The sequence below is a fragment of the Syngnathus floridae genome, chromosome 22, assembly GCF_059516105.1.
Source record: "Syngnathus floridae isolate MCC-2025c chromosome 22, RoL_Sflo_1.0, whole genome shotgun sequence".
In the NCBI taxonomy this organism is placed as follows: Eukaryota; Metazoa; Chordata; class Actinopteri; order Syngnathiformes; family Syngnathidae; genus Syngnathus; species Syngnathus floridae.
In genome coordinates this window covers 120,704-143,417 of record NC_142434.1, presented here as the reverse complement: position 1 = coordinate 143,417, position 22,714 = coordinate 120,704, and the positions used below count along the sequence as shown (strand labels likewise).

The 22,714-nt window shown below is 58.1% G+C and overlaps 4 protein-coding genes across 14 annotated transcripts; 3 read left to right on the top strand and 1 right to left on the bottom strand.

Annotated features, from left to right (window-relative positions):
• The first annotated feature begins 489 nt into the window (after window positions 1-489).
• kiaa0930 lies at window positions 490-3,573 on the top strand. Its single transcript, XM_088367311.1, has 10 exons — window positions 490-898; window positions 1,208-1,350; window positions 1,472-1,576; window positions 1,636-1,713; window positions 1,776-1,877; window positions 1,956-2,096; window positions 2,178-2,363; window positions 2,541-2,700; window positions 2,804-2,965; window positions 3,040-3,573. Exons 1-10 carry the CDS (start codon window positions 772-774, stop codon window positions 3,078-3,080), a joined length of 1,245 nt encoding a protein of 414 aa, XP_088223437.1. The 5' UTR covers window positions 490-771; the 3' UTR covers window positions 3,081-3,573.
• phf21b (PHD finger protein 21B) lies at window positions 3,375-14,111 on the top strand. Of its 5 annotated transcripts, XM_088367272.1 has the most exons (16): window positions 3,375-3,519; window positions 3,602-5,569; window positions 6,705-7,095; window positions 9,236-9,280; window positions 9,448-9,684; window positions 10,554-10,625; window positions 10,722-10,931; window positions 11,080-11,187; window positions 11,267-11,318; window positions 11,386-11,462; window positions 11,572-11,626; window positions 11,979-12,001; window positions 12,214-12,372; window positions 12,505-12,571; window positions 12,683-12,786; window positions 12,902-14,111. In XM_088367272.1, exons 3-16 carry the CDS (start codon window positions 7,042-7,044, stop codon window positions 13,112-13,114), a joined length of 1,476 nt encoding a protein of 491 aa, XP_088223398.1. In that variant the 5' UTR covers window positions 3,375-3,519; window positions 3,602-5,569; window positions 6,705-7,041; the 3' UTR covers window positions 13,115-14,111. The 5 variants fall into 5 exon arrangements, with proteins under 5 accessions (XP_088223398.1, XP_088223401.1, XP_088223402.1 ...); XM_088367275.1 differs by lacking the exon at window positions 6,705-7,095 and having other exon boundaries at window positions 9,387-9,684; window positions 10,554-10,637; XM_088367276.1 differs by lacking the exons at window positions 3,375-3,519; window positions 3,602-5,569 and having other exon boundaries at window positions 9,478-9,684; window positions 10,554-10,637.
• Window positions 3,572-6,091, bottom strand: nup50 (nucleoporin 50). 5 transcript variants are annotated; one of them, XM_088367317.1, is made up of 8 exons: window positions 5,873-6,086; window positions 5,343-5,416; window positions 5,168-5,251; window positions 4,936-5,107; window positions 4,447-4,860; window positions 4,261-4,348; window positions 4,073-4,191; window positions 3,572-4,013 (listed from the first exon to the last, which is right to left on the bottom strand). In XM_088367317.1, the coding sequence occupies exons 2-8, from the start codon at window positions 5,409-5,411 to the stop codon at window positions 3,814-3,816; spliced, it is 1,146 nt and encodes a 381-aa protein (XP_088223443.1). In that variant the 5' UTR covers window positions 5,412-5,416; window positions 5,873-6,086; the 3' UTR covers window positions 3,572-3,813. The 5 variants fall into 5 exon arrangements, with proteins under 5 accessions (XP_088223443.1, XP_088223440.1, XP_088223439.1 ...); XM_088367314.1 differs by having other exon boundaries at window positions 4,447-5,107; window positions 5,343-5,421; window positions 5,873-6,091; XM_088367313.1 differs by having other exon boundaries at window positions 4,447-5,107; window positions 5,873-6,090.
• pthlha (parathyroid hormone-like hormone a) lies at window positions 14,077-22,505 on the top strand. Of its 3 annotated transcripts, XM_088367329.1 has the most exons (8): window positions 14,248-14,393; window positions 14,500-14,625; window positions 17,133-17,214; window positions 19,512-19,670; window positions 19,911-20,151; window positions 20,260-20,360; window positions 21,647-21,971; window positions 22,168-22,505. In XM_088367329.1, exons 4-7 carry the CDS (start codon window positions 19,567-19,569, stop codon window positions 21,963-21,965), a joined length of 765 nt encoding a protein of 254 aa, XP_088223455.1. In that variant the 5' UTR covers window positions 14,248-14,393; window positions 14,500-14,625; window positions 17,133-17,214; window positions 19,512-19,566; the 3' UTR covers window positions 21,966-21,971; window positions 22,168-22,505. The 3 variants fall into 3 exon arrangements, with proteins under 3 accessions (XP_088223453.1, XP_088223454.1, XP_088223455.1); XM_088367327.1 differs by lacking the exon at window positions 19,911-20,151 and having other exon boundaries at window positions 14,077-14,393; XM_088367328.1 differs by lacking the exons at window positions 19,512-19,670; window positions 19,911-20,151 and having other exon boundaries at window positions 14,077-14,393.
• The last annotated feature ends 209 nt before the right edge of the window (window positions 22,506-22,714 follow it).

Here is a 22,714-nt window from a genome sequence, read left to right as displayed (position 1 = left end):
ACTATTGAACAGTGGCAAGAACCGTCGACAGACCCGGCCGGAGAGGTCCGTTTATTTGGAGTCGGTCGGTCGGTTGGTTTGGGGGGGGGTCAAGCACAAAAGTCCGGCGCGACTCTTACTCGCATCCTTGACGTGAGTCCTGTTTGATCCAGAATTTGGAGGATTTTGCTTCCTGACACGTGCGCTTGTTTTAAATTGCCTATTTTTGTGTGACTCGATTAAAGGCCATCATTGTAACGTGGAGCAGTGCAAGCATTTTGATGTGGGCTTTTTGTTTCATGCAGCAAGCGATTGCCCAACCAAAAGCAAAGAAAGCATCAAATGACAGCACCATTTCTGTGGGCAACCATATGCTGCCATGGGAAAACACAAATCTTGTTGGATGCTTTTGTTTTGACAAGCCACCAAACGAACGCTGTCGTCGGTGCATGAGATGGGAAGTGACGTCGGTCACGTGACCTGGCAGCGCATCAAAATCGAGCGAGTAGAACTCTCCGCTCGGCCGGCCGCTCTCGAGCCGTTGCTCGAAAGACGAATAGAATGGAATAGAATGGAGCTCGTCGCTCGCGATGTTTGCACTTTGTCCCCGTCACGAGGGGAAACTGGCACGTGTCCCTTTAAGACGCTCCTGTTACCGGAAGTCGGAGGGGCGGTTCCGGCCGGCCGAGCCACACAACGGAGAGCGTCCGCGGGCCCGAGCCCGTCGCGTCGCGTCTTGTTTTGTTTTGTCTCGTGCGATCCTGTCATGGTGCCACGGCGCGGACGTCGGACATGGCGTCACTAGCGGGCTCGAGTGATGCCAAGGCCGCCGAACTGGACGCGTCTCTGCGCCAGATGCTCAAGGCCATCGCAGACGAACGCAACCGACTCAACGCCCGTCAGGAGCTCAGCGGCCTCGGTCAGACTCCCTCGCACACTATCATCAAGTCGCTTCTTGACGTCACGTTAAACATTGGGCTGGGACCGGACGTCACGTGGCTCCCGCTGTCGGGCGCTCACGTGACCGGGCGACAAGTCGAGGCGCGATGGCGTCACCGGCTGCTCTTGTGACGTCAGCGCCCGACGACCGATTCAACGCGTGCGCGTTCCACCTGTGTGCGCGCGCGCGCGCGCCCTGCATATGTGTGCGAGCGAAAGAATGGGGTGGGCTCACATCCCTCCATGCGCTCCTGCCTGCACGTTTGACGCAAGCTAACAATGCCCGTAGGCTGCGTGAAGGATGACCGCATCGTGTTCTGGACGTGGATGTTCTCGACCTACTTCATGGAGAAGTGTGCCCCGCGCCAGGACGACATGCTGTTCTACGTTCGCAGGAAGTTGGCGTACGTGGACGCTGACGATGGCAAGAAGGTGACGCTCGGCGTTTCCCACAGGAAACGCCTCTTTTTTTCATGGATTTATTTTTCCATCGAGGACTATGAGTGGACCCGACGCCGCCGACGCCACCATTTTTTCTTTTTGATCATCACAGGTGGAGGTGGAAGTTTACAGGCGAGACTCCAAGAAGCTTCCGGGCCTCGGGGACCCCGACATCGACTGGGAGGAGAGCGTCTACCTCAACCTGGTCCTGCAGAAGGTCTCTCACAAACACACTCGCGCGTGGGACACGCTTAGTGACACGAGTGCGTCTTTCAGCTTGACTACGTGGTGACGTGCGCCGTGTGCACGCGCTCCGACGCCGGCGACATCCACGTGCACAAGAAGAAATGTCAGGTGAGGCATGAGCATTAGCAAAAGCCTAGTGTGCTCATTCCACTTGGTGCGCATGCGCACAGGAAGTGTTTGCGTCTCCCAGCAAGCACGCCATGGACAGCAAAGGGGAGGAGTCAAAGATCAGCTACCCAAACATCTTCTTCATGATTGACAACTTTGATGAGGTAACGAGCGCAGGCCGGCCGGCCGGCCGGCGCCGCACGCTTATTTTCGTGAGCTTGAGCGCCGGCCGCCTGGCGCAGGTGTTTTGTGACATGAGCGTGGGCGAGGGCGAGATGGTGTGCGTGGAGCTGGTGGCCAGCGACAAGACCGACACCTTCCAGGGGGTCATCTTCCAGGGCTCCATCCGCTACGAGGCCCTGCGGAAGGTCTACGACAACCGGGTGAGAGAGCGCGCCCGCTGGCGCACGACGAGCCCACGAACCCGGCGGGCCCAACTAACGCGGCCGCCGCTCGGGGCGCAGGTCAGCGTGGCGGCCAAGATGGCCCAGCGGATGTCGTTCGGCTTCTACAAGTTCAACAACATGGAGTTTGTGCGCATGAAGGGGCCGCAGGGCAAAGGTCACGCCGAGATGGCCGTCAGCAGGGTGCCCGACGGAGCGGATGAGCGCTGCGAGCGGGACGAGTGCAGCGCGCCGGCGCACGACAGGGTGAGGACGTCTGACCCACTTTGCTCCCAACTGTGTTTGCTTCCTGCCGGCCCGGCCCGTGTTGTCACGTGAGCGTTTTGACGCACGCCAGTGTTTGGGTGCGCCAACTGAGCCGCTTCTCGGCTTTGCTCGCGACCCGCTTGCCTCCGCCTGAATGTCACTCTGATGATTTCCCAGGTGACCTCCTTCAGCACCCCGCCGACCCCCGAGAGGAACCGTCCGTCGTTTTTTTCGCCGGCGCTACGACGCAAGCTCCCGCGGCACAAAATGGCCGAGATGAAGAAATCGCACTCGGCCAACGACAGCGAGGAGCTTTTCCGGGAGGACGACGACCAAGGTAAGGGCCGACCGACCGGCCGGATCTGCTGAACCGACTGACCGTGTGTGTGTGTGTGTGCGTGCGTGCGTGCGCGTGCGTGGGTGTGGCCGGCGCACGGCAGAGCTCTGCGGCGGCGGCGGCGGCAACCTGCGCTCGCGCTCGTTGTCGGGGACGGGCCGCTCGCTGGTGGGATCGTGGCTCAAGCTGAACCACGCCGACGACTCCTTCCCGCTCTTCTCCCACCTCACCTACGTTACGCTGCCGCTGCACCGCATCACCGCCGGTGAGCCTTGACCATTGGTTGGCCACCTTTTGGCTCACCGACTAAGCAGCTGGGCTTCATTCCTTTGTTGTCAGACATCTTGGAGGTGCGTCAGAAGCCCATCCTGATGACGTAGCAGCGGCGGCAGCGGCGGCGGCGGGTGCCCAGTGAGCAAGTGCCTCCCTGCGCCGGGCCCCACGGCCAGACCAGAGCGATGAAGAACCAGCCGTCCAGCAAGTGCCTCCTCCTCACCCCCCTCACACCCCCCCCCCCCCCCTCCACCTCAGCAAAAACTCCGACAAGAAGTGATGTCACAGGAGTTGCTTTGAAGGAGCCGTTCCACGCTTGACGGCAAGTATTCTGTCTGACGTATCGGCAGTGATGTCACTTGTCGGCGCCTTCCGGCATTCCAAGATGGCGGGCGGGCACGGGACTGAGACGCTTCCTGGAAGCCCCGCGTCGCTCTTTGGATTTGAGAAGTCGCGCCCCCGCACGCGGGACTCGCGCACGCCTCACTCACGCCAGCGGTGCTTTTGATGTTTTCGCGACACCTCTGTGTTCTTCACGTCTGTCGGGTGAAAAACTTTCCAAACGCCAACCTTGTTGACAAATTAAAGCAGATAGACAAACTTTTTGTTTCCATTTTATTCCCAGCAGGCGTCCGCGGGGACTGCCAAGGACACTTGGAAAGAACGACAGCAAAAGTCCGTCCATCTGTGAGGAGTCCGCGTTGGAGAAAAGAAAAACAAATTGGAAAAAGAAAAATCCCTCCGTGGGGAAATGAGGGATCAAAGCCAAAGGTGGACTAAAAGCCGGAGGAAGGGAATGTCGGCGCCCGGAACCCAAAAGGTGTGTTTGGTGGTGTGCCTTCAGCCTTTGCTCTGCTCCAGAATTGTGCACAGCTGTTTGGCGTCGTCAGCGGTCTTGACGCGGACGAGGAGCAGCGCTGGGGCGCTCGGGTTCTTGTCGTCCACGGGCGGGTTGGGCACGCACGCCACCATCACGTTGTTGGCGGCCGCGTGCGAGCATTTGATGTCGGCCGACAGCAGGATGTTGAGGAGGACGTTTCCTGCGGGACACGGCGGCGTTAGCGTTAGCCTGCTCTCCCGCCCCGTCCGCCCAACCTACCCAGGTTGGTGTCGGCCCTGATGATCATCTGCGTTTTGCCGCCCGCCGTGCGCTTGAGGTGCAGCGTGCCTACGCCCTTCTCCTTGTACTCATTGTCCTTCCTGTAGAAGAGCTTGCACCTGCCAAGCGCACAGCCGCCACCGCGTTAGCTTAGCCACGGTGGGCGCGGCGCGGCGCGGCAAACCTACTTTTTGGAGTAGAAGGCGTCGTCCTCTTTGATCTCTCTGACCTCGGGCTTGGGCGGCTCGTAGGCGTCATCGTGGCCCGTATTCTCCTCTGCGCAACAAAGCAAACATCGGAACAAAGTCCTAGCTTTTCCGTCTCGGCTAATGCGAGGCAACAAAAGTCCTTTGCTGACTTGGCCGTTTTCGTACCTGAGGGCGCTATGTGCTCCGTCTTGGCAAAGGACTGCGCAGCGCTTCCGAACAAGGAAAACGCAGGTGTGGCGGCGTTCTTCGGGACGGAACTGTCCTTCTCCTGGCCAAAGTTGAAGGTTGCGGCGGGCGATTCGTCCGCCTTGCCCTTGAAAGAAAAGGCGGCCGACGGGGAGGAAGCTGCAAGCGAGGCTTTCTTGTCTTCCGTCGTCGTCGTCGCCGCCGCAGCAGTCCCATACTGCCGCTCGATGGTAACCAGGTGGCGCTCGTAGTCGCGAAAGATGGGCTGCAGGTCGCACAGCGGGTTGTCGTCCACGTGCTTGCTGATCCAGTCGCGGACGGAGCAGTTGAGAGCCGTCAGCTGGCGACCGTACTCCTTGCCGCCGTTGGCCGGCTTGCCGTTCAGCGTCGGCCCTGGACCGAGAAAAGACGGCAAAGCGTCTCCAGCGAGTCGCCAATTCAAACGCGGCGCGCCGACGGACGACTCACCGGTCGTAGACGGCGACGCGGTGATGGACGGCGCGAGGCCGCCGCTCCCGTTGGTCAGAGCGCTCGGGCCTTTGAAGGCTCCGCCATTGCCGAGGGTGGAGAAGGGCGCCGGCGTGGAGGAAGCGCTCAAGGCGAAACCTTTGAACCCTTTGAAGGCCCCTGCGGCCTCACCCTGAAACACAGTGAGATGTCCACGACTGCTGTCAGGCCATGATGATGTCATCCGTTTTACCTCTGCACCAACATTCCGCCGCTTGGCCTTTTTGATGGCGCGGTTTTTCATCACATCTTCGGTGGCCACCGAGAAGGTTCCGGCCTAGAGGCACAAACGGATGAAAACCCTCCTTGATGCCTAAGCAAAGCAAAGCACAGCACAGCACAGCCTTGTTGTGGAAACGAGACATCACCTCCTCGCCCTCGTCCTCCTGGTCCCAGTTCCGATCCGTTAGCTCTTTGTCTGCGATCCGCTTCGCCATCGCACCTGTGCTGGCGCACACACTCAGCTCGTTAGTCGACTTGAAAAGGGACAGTGCGCTTGCGCCGGCCGCGGCAAACGGGTCACGAGGTCATTCCTCCCTCGCTCGCTCGCTCGTTGGCCACTTGGCACCCTGCACGCCGCCGCGCCTCAACCAATGTAAGCAAATGCAATCATTCTCTTTTTGTTTTATTGTTCCTTTGCTTTTGGATCCACGCCTGTATTCTTACCAGTAAATTCAATGGAGAGAAGCAAGTCGAGTGTGCGTGTGGTCGTGACAAGTGAGGTCAACTTGAGTCCGTAAAAAGTCGATTTTGTAAGGCGGCGGCGGCGGCGTGGTCACGTGAAGCCGTTTAGGCGGCGAACGTCCTCATCAAGCAAGCCCACTCGGGAGCTAGCTTTAGCGTCATACGGCTAACTCGTCTCCAGGCGGGGGGGGGGGGGCGATTTGCGAGTTCGTACCTTGCGTGTCGGCACGAGTCCAAAGCGTGGACGAGAAGGACGAGAATAGGTCCGGCTGAGCTTTTACACTCCACGCGTGACGCCAAGTGGCATCACAATTAACACTGTAGAGACTTTAACGAGAGAAGCTTGTCTTAAGCCGCCATTTCACGTAGCGACGCATCCGCACCGCAGGAGTTTGCCGCTCGGGCGCTTTTGTGCGCACGCGCGCTCCTCGGCATTCTGGGAATCGGAGTTTTCCCGCAGACAAGAAGACAACACTAAAGACAACACTTGGCGACGGCGTGTAGTCGATTCTATTATTTAGCCATTGTGAAGGAGAAATTACGTGGAAACACCTTCCACTCTGCAGAAGAGCTCGTCAGCGCAAACAGCTGAGGCGATGCTCATTTTTCTTCCCGACTGTCCAGCTGGTGGCGACACCGATCAGATGGTGGGAAATTAGACGGCAAGTGCCCCCCCCCCCCCCACGCTTCAACTTGTACTACTATCGTCATCACCAACAAAACATTTCTAATAGAAGACAGTAATGTCATTTAAAGTAATTTTAATCAAGTTCAATTTTATTTTAAGCAAGGGGGGGGGATGCACACAATTATTAGATTAGTAAACAGCAACTTTCGTGCGTCCGTGTACTTGTGAAGTTTTGTTTGAATCTTTTCATGTGGGGGGAGTGTACCTGATGAGTAGTTTGTGATTTGTGCTCGGCCGTTTGTGTCTCCTGGACCGAATGCGCGTGCGCATTAGGCGAGTAGGGGCGGGGCCGCTAGCGTGTGCTCCATCCGGGTACTGGAAATTCACCATTGACAGCCGAAGCACAACTTTTCCGCAGGCAAAGTGAAATCAAGCCGCGGACTCGGACACAATCTAGTTCCCGCTTTTCAACTTAAATTAGTGGGAAGAAGGTGCGGCCGTCCCCCGGCTCCGACCGGGGTCACTCGCCCGTCCCCCGGACAGCAGCCATACGGCGTTGGACGGCTTTGCGGGGGCTTCCGAGCACTTTTGGAGACGGGCGGAAAGTCGGTGATGAGTCCCGGGCTGCCAAAGAAGCGACAACTTGCTCCCCGAGCTGACTAGTTCTGCTTTGGCTTGTTGTCGCTCGAAAACAGGGCAATTTGGCCCCGAAGTTGGCGACGAAAGTGGGAGCAAAGTGCTTTTGTGGACCTAACATGGAAGTACAAGGCCCGCAAGAGGCGCTCAAAGTGGAAATCCAATGTCATCAGGTAAGCGGCAGCGGCAGCAGCAGCAGCCGTGTTGCTGTTATTCATTCTCGTGGAGGACGCGAAGGAGGTGAAAGGCAAATGTCGCCCACCGCTGTGGGTCCGTTCGCTCGCTCACTTCGGCCAACACTTGGTACCGTTCGGCCTCGTTTGGCTCGCTCGCTCGCTCGCTCGCTCGCCCGGCAGCGTTTGTTGGCGACTGACGGACGAGAAAGAAGCTTAGCTAATGCGGCGTTGGGCTCGGACGCGAGCTGAATATTTATGAGGGGCAAGAAACATCCATGGCCGGCCGCTTTGTTCGTCACTTGAGACACTTTTCACGCAACTACTTGTGTGAACGTGCACAAGCACAGCCCGGAGCTGAACACGCCGCCCCGAGCCCACTCCAAAATAAAACCCAAAACACCTAACGAGCCGGAGATGAGATGAGATGAGGTGAGACGTCGTTTGCGTGCGTGCGTGCGTGCGAAACTTTATTTCCTCGCAAATCTTCTGAGCTCGCGCCGCTTAGCCTGACTGCTAAAGGGTTGATGACGTTCGCATGTCGTCACGTCAAGTTTGGTGTGCTTTTCGCGTCAGCTGCCGTTGTTGTTTTGTGTGGCTTGTGCTCTCAAACTTGCTGACAATTATTAGCGTCCATTTTGAATGTGTCCGAGCGGCGAGCCACGTCGCTCGGTCGGCTAACTCCAAACACAACCCGGAGTAAAGTGGACGTGAACGGCGGCTCGGCCACTTTGTCTTTTGACCTCTTTTTCGTCCCCCATTTTGTTGCGAGTTCGCACTTAGTCCGCTGGTATGATTGCTTTTGTGTCACGTGACGCCAGCGCCGCCTTGTGATTGGCCCACGACGACGCCTTCACTTGCTTGCTTCTTTTCACTCCCGATGGCAGCTCCGAGGCCTCCTCGTTCGGCGAGCGAGCGAGCGAGCGGCTGTTTGCTGGCTGGCGGGGCGAGGGAAAGAGAGGATGGCGACGGGCTTCAGCACCGCGGCCGTGGGCTTCAGCACCGCGGCCGTGGGCTTCAGCACCGCGGCCAGCTCCGTGCCTTCTCCGCCCCTCCCTCCCTCCACACAAGTTTGCCTGTTTTCTGTCTTTGTGTGGAGCAGGACTTTTCAAAGAGACGGTCGATATTGTTTGACTCGAGCTGCCGGATTGAATCGATCCACTTTTGCTGTGGAATGTTGTTTCTCCAAGCACTTGCTCAAGTTGTGATTCCACTGTAACGAGGGGGATCTGCTTTCTTTCCCCTCTGCCTCCCCTCCCCTCTCTGGCCTCACTTTCATAGTGGAAGCGTCCATTTTGCGACAGAAGGGGTACTTCCCCCCCCTCCCCCAAACATGGAGAGCAAAAAGTCTGCAGAGTTTGGCTGAGGTTGGAGGGAGGGGGGGATGGGCCTCATTCATGGCCAACATTACCATTTTGATTGCTTAGATGCTGTTTTGGGGAGGGGGAGGGGTGGAAGGCACAGAAAGGCCACTCAGCACTGCGCAGACATGTTGCCCTGCTGTTTTTCCCTTTTTCTTTGCTTCTTCAACACATCTTGCGCCTTCGCAAACACAATGTCACTTTTGCTTTGCACACTTACTGTCAAAGTCGAGCATCACAGCGTGCAGGCAGGCAGGCACGCACGGTTTTGCGGCGATAAGCGTTGGACATGATTGCGCGACTCTTTGCCCTTCTTTTGTTTGCCCTTCTTTTGTGACAAATGTCGTCTCTGGAACATATTGAGTATGAGAAGGCAGCATCCATCATGCATCCTTCACGCTCGCTTGGCAGTAGCTGACTTTTCCGAGTTTTGGAATCTTGAAGCGGAATTCCAATGGCCATTAAAATAATGGAAATATTATTCTTTCCAAAAAGCCCAATGATAAGTATTGAATTGAACCTTTCTTGTCTGGAAAATGGCAACGGGGCCACATGCGGGAGCATCATACGCACTCTGCCGTACGTATTCCGCAAACGCGTCGGACCGAACGATCGACTTTGCTATGAAGGCGGAATCCCCAACGTTTGAGTCGCTTCTTGGCCGGCCGGGCACCGCCCGTCGCCAGCCAAAATTGGGAGTCGGGTGGCCGTCGAGCAGGCACGCTAGCGTTCTGATGCTAACATTCTGCCACTGACATTCTTCTGCCCTTGTGTTGCAGGGTCCGACGCTGTGCAAAGGCCTGAATGAAGTTCCCAATGGACAGGTAGGCGGGGCCATCTTTCCTCTGGTCCACGTCCATGCGTGCAACGTTGTCTGGCTGGCGTGTGTACCTTTTGTCTGTGTTGTTGTGGGATGCCTTGGACCCAAAGACAAATGGAGGTCCATGGATTAGTGTGGCCTGGACACACACCACCTGCTCCCCACTTTCAGTGCCACTTGAGCTGCGTTGCATGTGCGCAGAAACTGGCGGTGCGGAGTTGCCCGGTGGGCGCCGGCAAGCCGCCATCCCTCATCAAGCCCGCCGGCCAGGCCATCTCCAAGGCTCCCGTCGCCGCGGTGACGACGACGCACCTCAAGGGGCAGAAGGCGCCCCCCGGCTTGGAGCTGCAGCCGGTGGGAGCTCACCCGCCGGGAGCCAGGAAGGCCCCGGAGCTTCCTCCCACGCAGGTAACCCCGCCATCGCCGCGCCCTACTCGCGTTGGCCGCAACTACCGGCGACATGAACAAAGCGCAACAGGCCACGTATTTGTTACCCTGGCATAGCTAATAGACAAAGTAGCGGGGGCTTGGGGGTAACTGCTTACGTGACAACAGCTAGCGTGTGGAAGTCAAAAGGCGCCTTTCGTTATTTGGAACAAGATGTGAAGCCGCACGCTTGCTTTCTCGTCCTCCCTCGCCTGGAAGTTTTTCCTGGAGGAGAGAGCGCAAGATTGATTGAGTGAACGCATGAGAGAATGATTGAATGAGTGCTGAGGAGCGCTGTTGCCATGGAAACTGCTCAGCCCCGCTGGTCGGGGGGTCAGCGCAGCAGCAGAGAGAAGGAACAAAAAAACAGCTGCCATTAGTCGTCTTTCCACCTTCTCGTGCACTGCTGCCGCCGTGACCCCCCACCTCACGTGTGCAGCGACCTCTGCAGGAGAGCAGCCGCTGTCAGCACGAGCACAAAGTCTGTGGAGGGCACCTTTTGGCTTTTTGTTTTGGGAGGCCTCCCTTTGTCAACGCCCCGTTCGGCTCAGCTCGGGAGAAAAGAAGCGAGATTAAAGGTGTGGGGGGGGGGGGGGGGGGGGGGCTCTGGTGCTACAAAAATACCCCTCTCTGTGGTTGCCATGAGAACTGGCCTAGCCCCCCTTTCTGTCCCCCTCCCCCCTCACAACACGGCAGAACCGCAGAAGAAGAAGAGGGGGGCGGCAGATTTGCCGAAGTTAGCTTGTTTGTTTGGCTAGCAAGCAAAAGCAGCTTCTTCGAAACTCGCTCAACCGTTCACTGGACTGGATGCGATGACAACACGATGCCGCTGCTGATTTTTCAACTTGCAGATGTCCGGCTCGCTCAGCTCGGTTCCCATCACGGTGCCTCAAGTCAGCTCGCCGCAGCGGGCGGCCGGTCAGGTACTACCTCAGGTACTCGCTTGCGCGCTACGCTAGCTAAGCCGCGCCCTCCGAGCCGTCCGGTTTGGGATCCGTGCCTCGTTGTGTGGCGTTCAGGTCAGACCAAAGACGCCGATCCCCGACAGCCTTCCTCACAGTCCGTGCCGGAACGCCTCCCCGGCCCATCCGGGCCCCCGCCGGCAGCCTTACGACGGCGCCCCCCCGGCCCTGGACTCTGGCGGCCCCGCCCACCACGGCGCCGGCGTGGCCTACGCCATCATCTCGGCCGACGCCAACGGGGTGGCTGCCGTCAGCGAGGCCGTCAAGGTCAGACGCGTTGGTCTCGCTCTCCTTTTAGCATTGAGTGGGACAAACTCGCAGCCATTTTGTTGTCTTATGCTAACAAGGCATATTTGTGTTGCTGATGTCCTGGCACATTATTAGCATAATATCGCTCGCTTGCGTGTGTTCTCAGGTCATCATCATCCAGCCTCAGGCACCCGGTGGCGGCGGCGAGGAGGTGTCGCTCCCCCTGCCATCGCCCGCTCCCACCGGCAAGATGGAGGAGGACCCCACCAAGGAGGTGGGGAACCAGGGCTGCCACTTTCTGGCTTGACAGGAAGCCACCATTTCACGCGCGCTCTCTCTTTTATCTCCCGCAGAAAATTTCCTTCATGGTCGCACTCGGGCTGGTCACCAACGAGCACCTGGAAGGTGAAGAGCCTCCCTCCTCCTGCATCTGCCGTCCTGTGCGTCTCAGCGTCTGCCTTTCTTTTTGTAGAACTCCAGCTGAAGAGGCAGGAGAGGAAAAGGCGCAGCACAGCGAACCCTGCCTACAGCGGCCTCTTTGAACCAGAGGTACCTTTTGCCTCGGCACTCTCTCGCCGGCCGGCCGGCCGGCCAGCCGGCCATGACATCATGGTGATTCGACGGGACCGCGCCGTCCGTGGCTTTTGTGTGTCCGCAGCGCAAGCGGCCGGCGTGGCATTACCTGACCGGCTCGCTCTTCCTCTCGCCACCAGGTAACACAATATGCGCAGAACCATTTCAAGTCGCAATGGAAAAAAGGGCCACCCACGAAATGAATCTTTGCTCTGGCGCTTTTCCAAGGAAAGCGCCGAGAGATGCCGTCGCGCTCTTCTTGCGTTTGATTGCGGCAACGTTTGCTGCTCTTCAGCACTAAATGATGATGTCGTCGTCATCGTCGTCTGTCAGTGTGCGTCTGTCTCATGAGCTTTATGCAGCTAACGCTAATGCTAACACTGTTGCCTGCCTGCCCGCCCATCCGACCACCCGCCCGCCCGCCCACCCACCTTGCGCTTGCGTGCTGGGCCTAACGTGTGCTCTGCTTCCTTCCTTCCATCCACATGCTAGACTCTGAGGATTTCTGCTGGAAGGTAGGTCAGCTGACTTGACCCCGCTTCTCGCTCGCTCGCTCGCTCGCTCGCTCGCTCACACACCACTCTCGGCCCCTTTCAATTGTTGAAGAAAAGAACGCGTCTTGAGCAGAATCCTTTTGCTAGCCGAGTGCTAAAGTGGCGGGCCCACTTGGCGCGTGCGCTTTAGCCGTCTATCTGACGCCGTGTGCGCGGGACTGGGCTGGGCGCAGGATGAGGCGGAGCGGGACCAACGCTGCGCCGTGTGCCGGCGGGACGGCGAGCTGCGGCCGTGCCGCGGCTGTCCGCGAGCCTTCCACCCGGACTGCCTCTGGCCGCCGCTGGAGAGCCCGCCCCGCGGACCCTGGTACTGCCCCAAGTGCCACAAGAAGGTGAGCTGGGAACGGCGCCCAGGAAGGCCGCCTCGCCTCGCCTCGCCTCGCCTCGCCTCGCCTCGCCTCGCCTCGCCTCGCCTCGCCTCGCCTCGCCTCGCCTCGCCTCTATCTGACGCCCCTCTCGCGCAGGTCCTGAACAAGGAAAATATGTCCTGGCCGCGCAGCTTTGTGCAGTCGTACGTCACGCACAAAACAGGTGGGTCCAAAACAAAGCGCGTCGGGAACCGGTACCCAGTCACAAGTTTGCTTTTGACGGCCCCCGCCATGGCCAGCCGGACAAATATTGTGCGTCCTCATCTCGCGGCAGTGCGTCTGGAGGAAAAGCGGCGTCTGCTTCGGCGAAACGTGGAGCTGAAGAAAGACTGCGCTCACCTGGAGGAGGAAGACCGGCAGCTCAGCAAGACGCTCCGAGTAAGTCACTAACCAACCAACCAAGCAACTGCCCGCTTGTTGGCGTGTATCAGACAATACTGAGATCACCCAGCTGCCCCAAGATACTCACGTGCTCTCTCCTCTCTCTCCCCAGCGCTGCCTGGATCGACGAGATGGTCTGGCGGCACGGCAGCGGGACACGCTGGCGGCGCTGGAGCGACTCAAAACGCTCATCAGGCTCATCCGCCTCAGCGTGACGACCGCCTCCGCCTTGACGCCCGCCGGCCTGCCCTCCTCCTCTTCCCCGTCCTGGATGAAAAGCGAGCCGTCGGCCTCGCCCCTCCGGACCTTGCCAGGCAACAAGTAGCCCCGAACGCCCGCCCGCCCGCCCCGCCCCGCCCCGCCCCCTCCCGTCGTGGCCGGCCAGTCGATAATTTGTTTGTCCCGAGACCTCCGGTGCTTACGAGATTACTTTTTCTTTCTTTGTGGGCCTTAAACTTGGTGCGGTTGCCACAGAAGCAGCAGCTTTTTTTTTTTTTTTTTTGCCAAAACAAGTCAGCAAGTATTTGCAGAAGAAGAAAGTATTGCAGAGCAAAGTAGAGCAACTCAGCAGTATTGGCCCGTCGGATCAAATAGAGGAGCGCTCGATGCGAGGGTCCGGTCCGGTGGGGAGTCGAGTCGCCCGCAGTTGCAACAAAGCCATTGGCCGAGGAAAAAAAAATTCACTTAGTTTGTTGTTTGTCTGAGTGGCGACTTAGAAGTGTTGAGCGGTCACCGGGTAAGGTGCCTTGGTCTCGGTTGGCGAGCCATCCGTTGGCGGGGTGCGTTCAAATATGCCAAAAAGTTGTCTGTGTTTTTGTTGGAGTAGAATTTGCAACATGGCAAAGGTGTTGTGCCCGACTGGCCCCTGTCCGTTCCGTCTTCCTGCCGCCACTCCATCCAAAAAAAGCGGCGCCCGCTTACGCCTCGCCCCGCCTCGCCCCCACCCCTCCCTTCCCCTCTCCTCGCCTCACCTCACCCAAGCGGTCTTGTCCGGGAGAAACTGTGCAGTTATCAAAACTATTTTACGAGAGCACACCTTTGAACAAAGAACTAACTCTTGGCGTCTTAAAAGGTTTTCTATTCTTGTACGGAGCAGCAAAAACAATAGTTTGTCTCATGGGCCCCTACCTCCCTCCCTCCCCTCCCCTCCCCTCCCCTCCCCTCCCCTCGCCTCGCCGCAGGCGGGACCTTGCCACTAGCCAGTAGATGAAGTCTTTTGTCTTTGACATGCCAACGTAGTAGTTCACTTTTTCTACTGACTTCTTATGAAAACCAGACCAAAAAAAAATGGATTCCTTAATAAAGATTTCATCTACGAAGGACGACACCTGTTTGTCATCTTGTCAAACGCTGACACCTCGCGGACAACTCTTGAACTGCAGCCACTCTGCGCCTTGCTGTTTGTGCGACTTGTCATTGCCCAAGTGTGCCTGCCGCCTGCTTGTGTTTTCAGGAGTTGCTAAGCGCTCAGCTCGCTCACCACAGGTGCTTGATGTCTGCAAGCGACGGGCACATCAAAGTTCCAACACGCTTGTGCAACGGGGAGTCACTTTTGCCGCCGCCGACGGACGGACGGACGGACGGCTGGATTCGACGCCACTCGGGTGACATTTTGCTGACTTGCTCTCCAAATGATCTTTTGTGATAAGAAAGGAAAGTGCTTGCTTGCATGCGCTGCTTCAACACATTTATGTCTCTATGTCTTGGAAGGAAGGAAATGGAGAAGCTAAAAGTCAAGCTAACGCTCCTATGGCTGTGTGCACAAAAACCAAGGCCGGACTTCTGCGCCTCCTCTTCCGCTCGGAAATGTTGGCAGCGGATAAAGAATACACGCCCGTGAGTATTGTTATCCGTCCGTCCGTCCATCCTTGCGTCTGTCCGTCACCATCCGTCGGTCGCTTCCAAAAGTGCAAGCCGTTAGCGCCGGCGGTTCCAACCTAAAGAGGTTCTTCTCCGGGCGTAGCCAGAAAGAGAAAGTCGCTCCGTTGCGCTGTCGAGGGAACTGAGCCAAAAGGCCAAACTGTCAATTAGCCGCTCACGAGGTTGGTTCCAGAGCCCAAGAACAACAACATCTTGGACGCAATCTGAGCCAAACGGCGGCGGTTGCTCATCACCTGGGCCGCCAAAACGCACGCACGTGGAAGGAATGCTGGCGGGCTTTCCTCACCTTCACGCTTTTACACATGTGCACACATGTGCCTCCCTCCCCCACACACACACACCTTCCCACGCACCCTGCTGCTCTAAAAACAAACCCCGGGGCCACGCAAATAAACGCAAGCGCTCCCTCCACATGCGACATATGGATGGGGAAGATGCCCGACGTGTAAGATGGCCGCCGAGATTGGCGTGGGATTGTGCGGAGGACAGTGTTTCATTGCTGTGGAAAATGACTGCGACGAGGCGTGAGAACGCCGTCCGTCCGTCCGTGAGTGCGTGCGTGCGTGCGTGCGCGCGTATGAGCCTGCTGACGTGACGCTAAACGAGCCCGACGGGCTCATTAGCTAGCAGACGATTAATGGGCTTTAACGAGCTTCCGCGGCAAAACGGGAAGCGGAGCCTACTGGCTAAGTGGTGCGGAAAAAGCTGCTAAGCTGGATGCCCAACAGGGGGCGCCGTGGACAGAATGTGGATCGGCGGCGGAGCGCCCGGCCGGCCCTCTTGCTCAGCCAGAGCGCTTTTTAATTTTTGTCTTCACGAGTACAGTCCTTCTCAAGCCGCATGTTGAGAAGCACGTTGCAGCTCCCGACCGTCGGCAAAAGTGCACTTGTTGTGGATGGGTCAGCTTTTGAAAAGGCCACGCTGCCTCACTTGTTGGCGGAGGCGACGTCGTCCCAGCGGGCACAGGAAGCAGACGAGCGTCACGCTGTCACCGTCCCCTTGCTTCAAGTGACATCTCGGCTGCGCGCACTACCGCCTAATTGCTAACAGCATCCCGGGGAGCGGCTGACGAAGATTGGGAGCGAGGGCGCCTTTGAGGGAGTCACGTGACCTTAGCGCCGCTCGTGAGCGTGCTGGCAAAGTTTGGTCAACAATCTTAAGCTTTTGTTTTTGCAGTCAAACAAGTTGAGAAAAAAGATATTCCTCCCCAAAGGGATGGTAGGAAAGGCCTGCCTACACTTGCCACAGCAGCTGGGGGGGGGATGCCACCCACCGACCCTCTCCTGGCGCCCCCTTGTGGCTCGTTGCAATAGAAGCGTTCAAATGATTGGACTTGAAGCGGCGTCACTGCGGAGGGACAATTTGGCCTTGCCTTGCCTTGCCTTGCCTTGCCGTGCCTTGCCGTGCCTTGCCGTGCCTTGCCGTGCCTTGCCTTGCCGTGCAGTGCGCTCGACTTTTTGCCCATCTTGTTGCTCCGCGCTGCCGTTTTTTGGTCTCACGGGAGGGCCTTCCCGTCCGCTCTGTCATCTTTGCAGCAGATGTGTCGGAAAAGAAAAGACAACCCCGAAAGCGTTGGGGAAGAAAGGCAATGGTGGAAACGGACATAGTTGGCCAAGGCGCTTTTGTTTAGGCTGACTTTGAAGGGCCAAGAAGCCTCGCTCGCTGGCTCGCTGGCACGCTCGCATTCTTCTCACACTCGGGGCGGGAACCTTTCCGACGCTTACGACCTTGACTTTGTTTACATCGAGCAGGTGCTAAGCTAGGCTAACGAGCGGCAACACGGGGATCTTCATGCTCACGCCGATCCCGCTGATCTTTATCACAACACGCCGCCGCCGCCGCCTGTGATTTCCTGCCAGCGTCCGGCTTCTGAACTCACGCCGGCGGAATGTTTCCACCTCGGGGTGGGGCGCCGCCCTTTTGCTCTTGTCTATCGGTGCGGGGCGGAAACGCCGGCAAGCAAAAGGAGAGGCCAAAAAGGGGGAAGGAAAGCGTCAGCCAGATGGCGGCTGCGCCGGTGACACGCTCACCCGCACCAGCATCTCCTGGGTGGCCCAATAAACAAGAACACCTGACCTTCCTTCTCCAAATAAAGAGCCGGACCGCAGAAGACGGAACATTCTTCTGCCGCTTTGACTTGTCTTGTTGTTCTCCAACATGTGCCACCCACAACCTCGCCGGCCTCCTGTCACCCGCTTTGGCGTCCGCTCCGCTTCTTTCTTGACCAGCATGCGCGCAGCTAACGTCGGGTGCCTGTTGCGGTTCTCTCTCGGAGCCCCGCTGTCGCAATTCCGCTTTTTCCCCCGCCGATGGAGTGGTGCTTTCTCATCAGATGGACAAACAAAGGCCCAACGCTGACAAATGTTGACAAAGGCCTTTGGCTTTTTGTCCTTTTCTGCCCTCCCTCCCTCCCTCCCTCCCTCCGCCCATTGCAAACTTTTGTCCCATATTTGTGTTTTCAGAGTGAAGCGTGACTCTGGAGCGTCAAAAGAAGGCACGCGCGCCGGAAACGGCGCTCGCCCGCTGCGACGGGATGCCGCAAAGGTAAGCACAGCCCAGGTGGCCCACATTTGGGAGCCAGCGTGCGCTAAAAATAGCCAGGAGAAGGAGAAAATAGATGATTCCCGGATCGCTGGAATTCCCGCCCTGGCCGGTCGGTGTCCTCGAATGCTCCCCCAAAAAATGCCGTCTGGAAGCGCACCCCATCTCCCACCGTGCGTTGCACCCAGACAGCAAATTCTTAACTGAACTCCGGCGGATGCCTGATGCTTCCTCTTTGCTAATTGGACAGGCAGGAGGCGACAAGCTGCGTCTTAGCTGCCGGCTAGCTGCTTAGCATGTTATTGGAATGAGTCTCCCCCCACCCCCCCCACCCACCCCCCCGGCCTGGATGGCGTTACAGCCACTGAGGCGTGTGTTGTGGTTTCCTGTCAAGCTGTGAACAAGAAACTCACTAGAACACGCTGACATTAAAAGCCACATGCTTGAAAAAGACACTTTTATTTTTAGCGCGCAGAGCGTCACTCTGTATGTGCACGTCTGGCCGGGGGAGGGAATTTCATTGTGTGTGGTTGTGTGTGATGTTTGTAATTGCGGCTTGTATGTGAGAACAGGCACCCCCCCCAACGGGTCTCGCCAGCGTTGTCGAGACATCTTGATTAGGAGCGACGGCGTGCGGACGGCCTTTTTGGCTTCTCCGCAGCCGCGTGACGTTGCGCGTGCACGCTTTGCTATCGGAGGCGTGAAAGCTTGTTACTTTGCGCCACCACGCAAGCAACCGATAGCTTGCAAACGAGCGCTCCTTCAAGCCGTATAAGCGCGGGCGGGCAGGCAAGCCGAGGCGCCGAGCAGAGCGAGCCGCCGAATGGCACGCCGCCGGTCAAACGGTCGACGTCTCGTCTTTGGTTTGCTCCGTGGGGAGCCGTGCCGCTTCCCGGGTGACGGGAAGGTGAGGCGATAAGTCACCGTGTCAATGTTGATCCCAGGCCTCGACGGCGGGGTGGGGTGGGGCGGCGCGGCGCGGCGCTTTGCAAGCTGAGGAATTCCCCCAAACGCAGGCCGCTTTGTTGGACTCGGTGGCGTCGCGGGAAGTCCGACACGTCGCCGCTCACGTCACGCGCCCGCGAGAAACGTGACACGCGGCCGCCGCTAGACTCATTGGCAGCCGTGTGTGTGACTTGCATGTGCAGGGGAAGCGCGCACATTCACTGACTCACGCTTGAACACTATCGCTCGTACTATTATGCACACACGCAATCTTACACACAACCGCAGACGTGCAAAGTCTGTCTGTCTCTCACACTCTCAAACGCAATCACACACACACACACACACACACACACACACACTCCATCACAGCCAAAGTCATTAGCTTGCGCGCGCGCACGCACACTGTTGCTGCAAGCGCCAAGGCGCTCTTCAGCCTTGAGAAGTTTCCACAGTTCTGGAAGCCGTTAGCGAGGCGGCGGGGGCGCGGCGCGAATCCTTTGAGCGTCGGCTTGGCTAGCCGCAACACTTAACTTGTTAGCTTGTTAGCGCACCACAAATGTTAGCAAATTAGCCGGCGACACGTCCGTCTCGTGTGTCGCTCGTTGGCCCGCCGACTCTTGTCACTCGAGGCATTCGCGCGTCGGAACTATAGGGCGTCTTGCGATGTCACGCCGGCACGGGTGACTTTCTCCGCTCGATCCGTTGCCGTCGTCTCGTGCGGGGGTCCAAAGCAAACCTGGACAACTGGCTTTCTCATAGCGAGCCCGCTTCCGTGTGTTTGCGCAAAGGTGTCGCGTTCCTCTACCACAGTGGCGCTGACTCAGCGGGAGGACGCCATCTCTCTCGGTGGCGGCGCGTGCGTTCGCGCTGATGAAGCAGTCCAAAGTGTTCTTTTTCCACGCTGCTAAAAAAAGATCCTTCAAAGAGCAGACGAGATGGATTAAGTGTCTGCAATGGTTTCCACGACGACGCAAACAGGAAGTCGAAGACTGGGATAATTGTCAAATGGCGGTAAAACAGAGCGAGGCCCTTGCGAGGAGCGCCGTCACGTTAGCTTTCTTTCAAATCATGTTTGAGAGGAAAATGAAAGACTCCTTCCTGTTGAAGGCGTGCCAGCGTAAATGGGATGATGATGAGGAATTAATGACGAATGCCAAATTAAGTAACACGTAGTGATGATCGCGAGCGCGCCGGGTGAGTCACTTGGTCGTTATCGAACATTATCATCAGCTGGCCATCGCGACGTCATCATCAGCATCAATTAGCCTCATTAGCAACATTAGCATCAAAGCGACGCCTGTCAGCCCTGCGCCACACGCCTCTTTTTCTTCTTGCCCTCCTTGTTCCTGCAGAAGTCAAGTACGGCGGCCATGGCGGTGGCCATGGCGGTGGTGGCCATGACCGCTCATGGCGGTGGCGGCCATGGTAGTGGTGGCCATGACTGGTCATGGCGGCGGCGGCCGCGACCTTCCTCCTTCCGTCCTGACAAAGCAGCCAGCACCACCGCCAAGGTGATGTCATGCAAGCACACAGATTAGCCGTGTGTGTGTGCGCCCGCGTGTTCTCCTGCTGCGTTTTGGTTGGCTGGCTGGCTGGCTGGGGCTGGGGGGGGGTGTCACAAAGGGGCTTGACTTTTGGAAGTCAAGCAGATGATAATTTGGAAGCACCTGGAATGCGGACGGACGAGGCTGAGGACGCATCAAGCACGCAGGCCCTCATCGGGCCCCTCCCTCCTCCCCGCCCCCCAGCAGCGAGGCTCCGCCCAACGCCCGGCCGCCCTCCCGCTGGTCCCGGAGCCGCTCACGGCATTCCCGCATCAGCGCAACATCTGGAAGCAGGCGCACGCACACATGCAGTCCGCTCGAGTCGACACACAACAAGAAAACGAAGAAGACCTTCTTCTGGGATCTGCTCCGTGACTTTTTTTCTTGGAACTTTTCCTTGCCTTTGTTTTGTTTTTTAATTGTGACTCCGTCCGTCCACCGAGGGAATGTAAGTTTCCTGCCGAGCAGCTGGCTCGGCTCGGCTCAGCTCAGCTCAGCTCGGCGCTCTCTGCGCTGGCTGGCTGGCTCGCTCAAGCCCCTCATCTCTCGTTGGCAGAAACGCGCGGCCAACATGTCTGGCGTGGGCGCTCTCCTCCTGGCCGCCTTCCTGCTCTGCTCGCCCGTCGCCGGCCGAGCCCGACCCGCCGACGCCCGAACGTAAGTTGCGCTCTCGTCCTTTTCCTCCGCGTTCGCTCGTTTGCGGACGCACCTTCACGGGTGGGAACTCTCCGATGAATTCGGTACAGCCCAAGTGGCCCGTTTCACAAGGAAAGAGTCAATGCACATAGCACAAGACAACAAAACGGGAAGAAAGGGCTTCAGTTCACGAGACAGAGCGGCATTCCCAAGAAATCAAGGTACACATCTCAGAAAGTTGGTTCCGGACAGTCTTTCACAACAACGTCTTTATTTTGCAAGATTGAAACTAATTTGACAGCAGCACGAAAAAAAGCGATGCGCTTCAGCAACGCGTGCGCGTGGACATGTATATGGAGGAGGTGGCCGGCGCACGCATGCAGGCAGGCAGGCAGGCACGCACGCACGCATGCATGCAGGCAGGCACACACGGCACGGCACGACACGGCACATGGGGGCCCCTGCATGCGGGCGCTCATCTGCTTTGCATCAGGCGCGTGCAGAAGCACGCTTCCGGAGTGCCCCACTGAGCTTCTTCCGCTTTGGCGACGGGCTCAGGATTTGGCGTCCCTGAGCGCAGAGGCCGGCCAACCGGCTCCTATAGCTGCCTGCATGCCTGCCTGCCCGCTGTTTGTGTGCTCGGAGTGCACCGGCCCGGGTTCCCAGGCTCCCCTCCCTCGCCCTCGCTGTTTGTTTAGGAGCGCCGCGGCAGCCCGAGCCCAGTTGAGAAACTCGATCCGGGCCGGCCGGCGGGAAAGATAACAGCGCTAAGCAGCAGAACAGAAGGAAAGCAAGGAAAACAACAACCAAAAAAGAACTTGAGAAGAAGAGCGCCGCCTCGGCCCATCTGGACAGAATCAAAGCGGACAGAGCAGAGCGGAGCGGACGCTGTTGTCGGATCTTCTGCGCCTGCAGTGGCACAAGCGTCTGGCCGTGGGACAAGCGTCTGGCCGCGGCGCAGCCCCTCCCTCTGCTGGTCGCTCAGCGCAGCAGCAAGAACAGGTGGCTCGGCTCGGCTCGGCTCGGCTCGCCTTGTCATGTCAAGGGCGCCGCTCATCTGCAAGTTAAACTCCAAAGTCGGTCTCAAGTTGACAAGAAAAGCATCTCAATCGTACAAATGGAACCAGGAAGAGTTCTGATGTCCTGCTTCAGAGTTGCAAAAGCAGGCGGGGCGGGGCGGGGCAGGGCAGGGCGGGCCCGGCCCGGCCCGGCCCGGCCCAGCCCTCGGGCCCCCAAGCTGCTGGAATCGCCGCCCTTCCTGTTGTCGCATTGTGGTCGCCAACCGTTGCCTTTTTGCTTTTGCGCAGGCGGCGCTCGGTGACTCATGCGCAGCTGATGCACGACAAGGGCCGCACGCTGCAGGATTTCAAGCGGCGCCTGTGGCTACAGGAGCTCCTGGACGAGGTCCACACGGCCGAGATCCGTCAGCTCCCGCTCTCCAAAGCCCCGCCGGCGCCGAGCAAGGGCCTGGCGGCCGACTGGTCGCCGGAGGAGCGGGAGGCCACCAACCTGCCGCAGGAAACCCACAAGAGCTTCCGGGACGCTAAGCGCCGCAAGAAAGGGCGCCCCGGCAGGCGGAAGGACGCCGACAAGCGCAAGAGGAGGGCCCAAGCCAAGCCGCTCTGAACGCAGGTCAGTCGCATTGTTCCAGACAGCTGGATGGAGGGACGGAGGGAGGACGGGATGGCAGAAAACGTCATTGCAGCGGGCGCCACTTTGGGATTCCCAAATCTCAATCCAGCCTCAATAGCATATTTTCCAACATTGTGATTATCAATGGTTGGTCTGACCAAAGTCTTTGAAAAACCTTGTGTGTTTGTGTGTGCAGGGGCCAGCGCGGCGCAGCGGAGCGGACCCCTAAACAGTCGTCTTGCTGTTTGGAAAGACAACCTGGATATTTATTGTGTAAATACAAATCAGTAGAGTAGAAAGTGACGTGGAAATGAAAGATTTTCTTTTGATTCCAACACGTGTGTTGTAATTTATTTGGTTTGAATGTTGTATTTATTGGATTGTTTTTTCCACCATCATGCACTTTACACCGACCAGCAAGTCACTTGACTTTGGTCTTTGCTTGACTTGGAGATGATCTTGTGTCAATGACGCCCCCTGGCGGCGCTTGCTTTTGCCACTTGCACTGAGATTAAACGTTTGACACAAGCTCTGCACTCGAGTCACCGTGTGGTCTCTTGCGCTCGCTCGGGCGGGAGCTCACTTGCCTGGGCGGACGGACCGACAGAAACCAACGCGAGACGCCATCTTCCTGAGGTCTTTTCTCCACGACTGCGCAACTTCCAGATCTTTGGTAGCCTGGAAATAATGCGGCAGGCGGGTAGGCAGGCAGCCACGCACGCAGGCAGGCAGCCACGCACGCA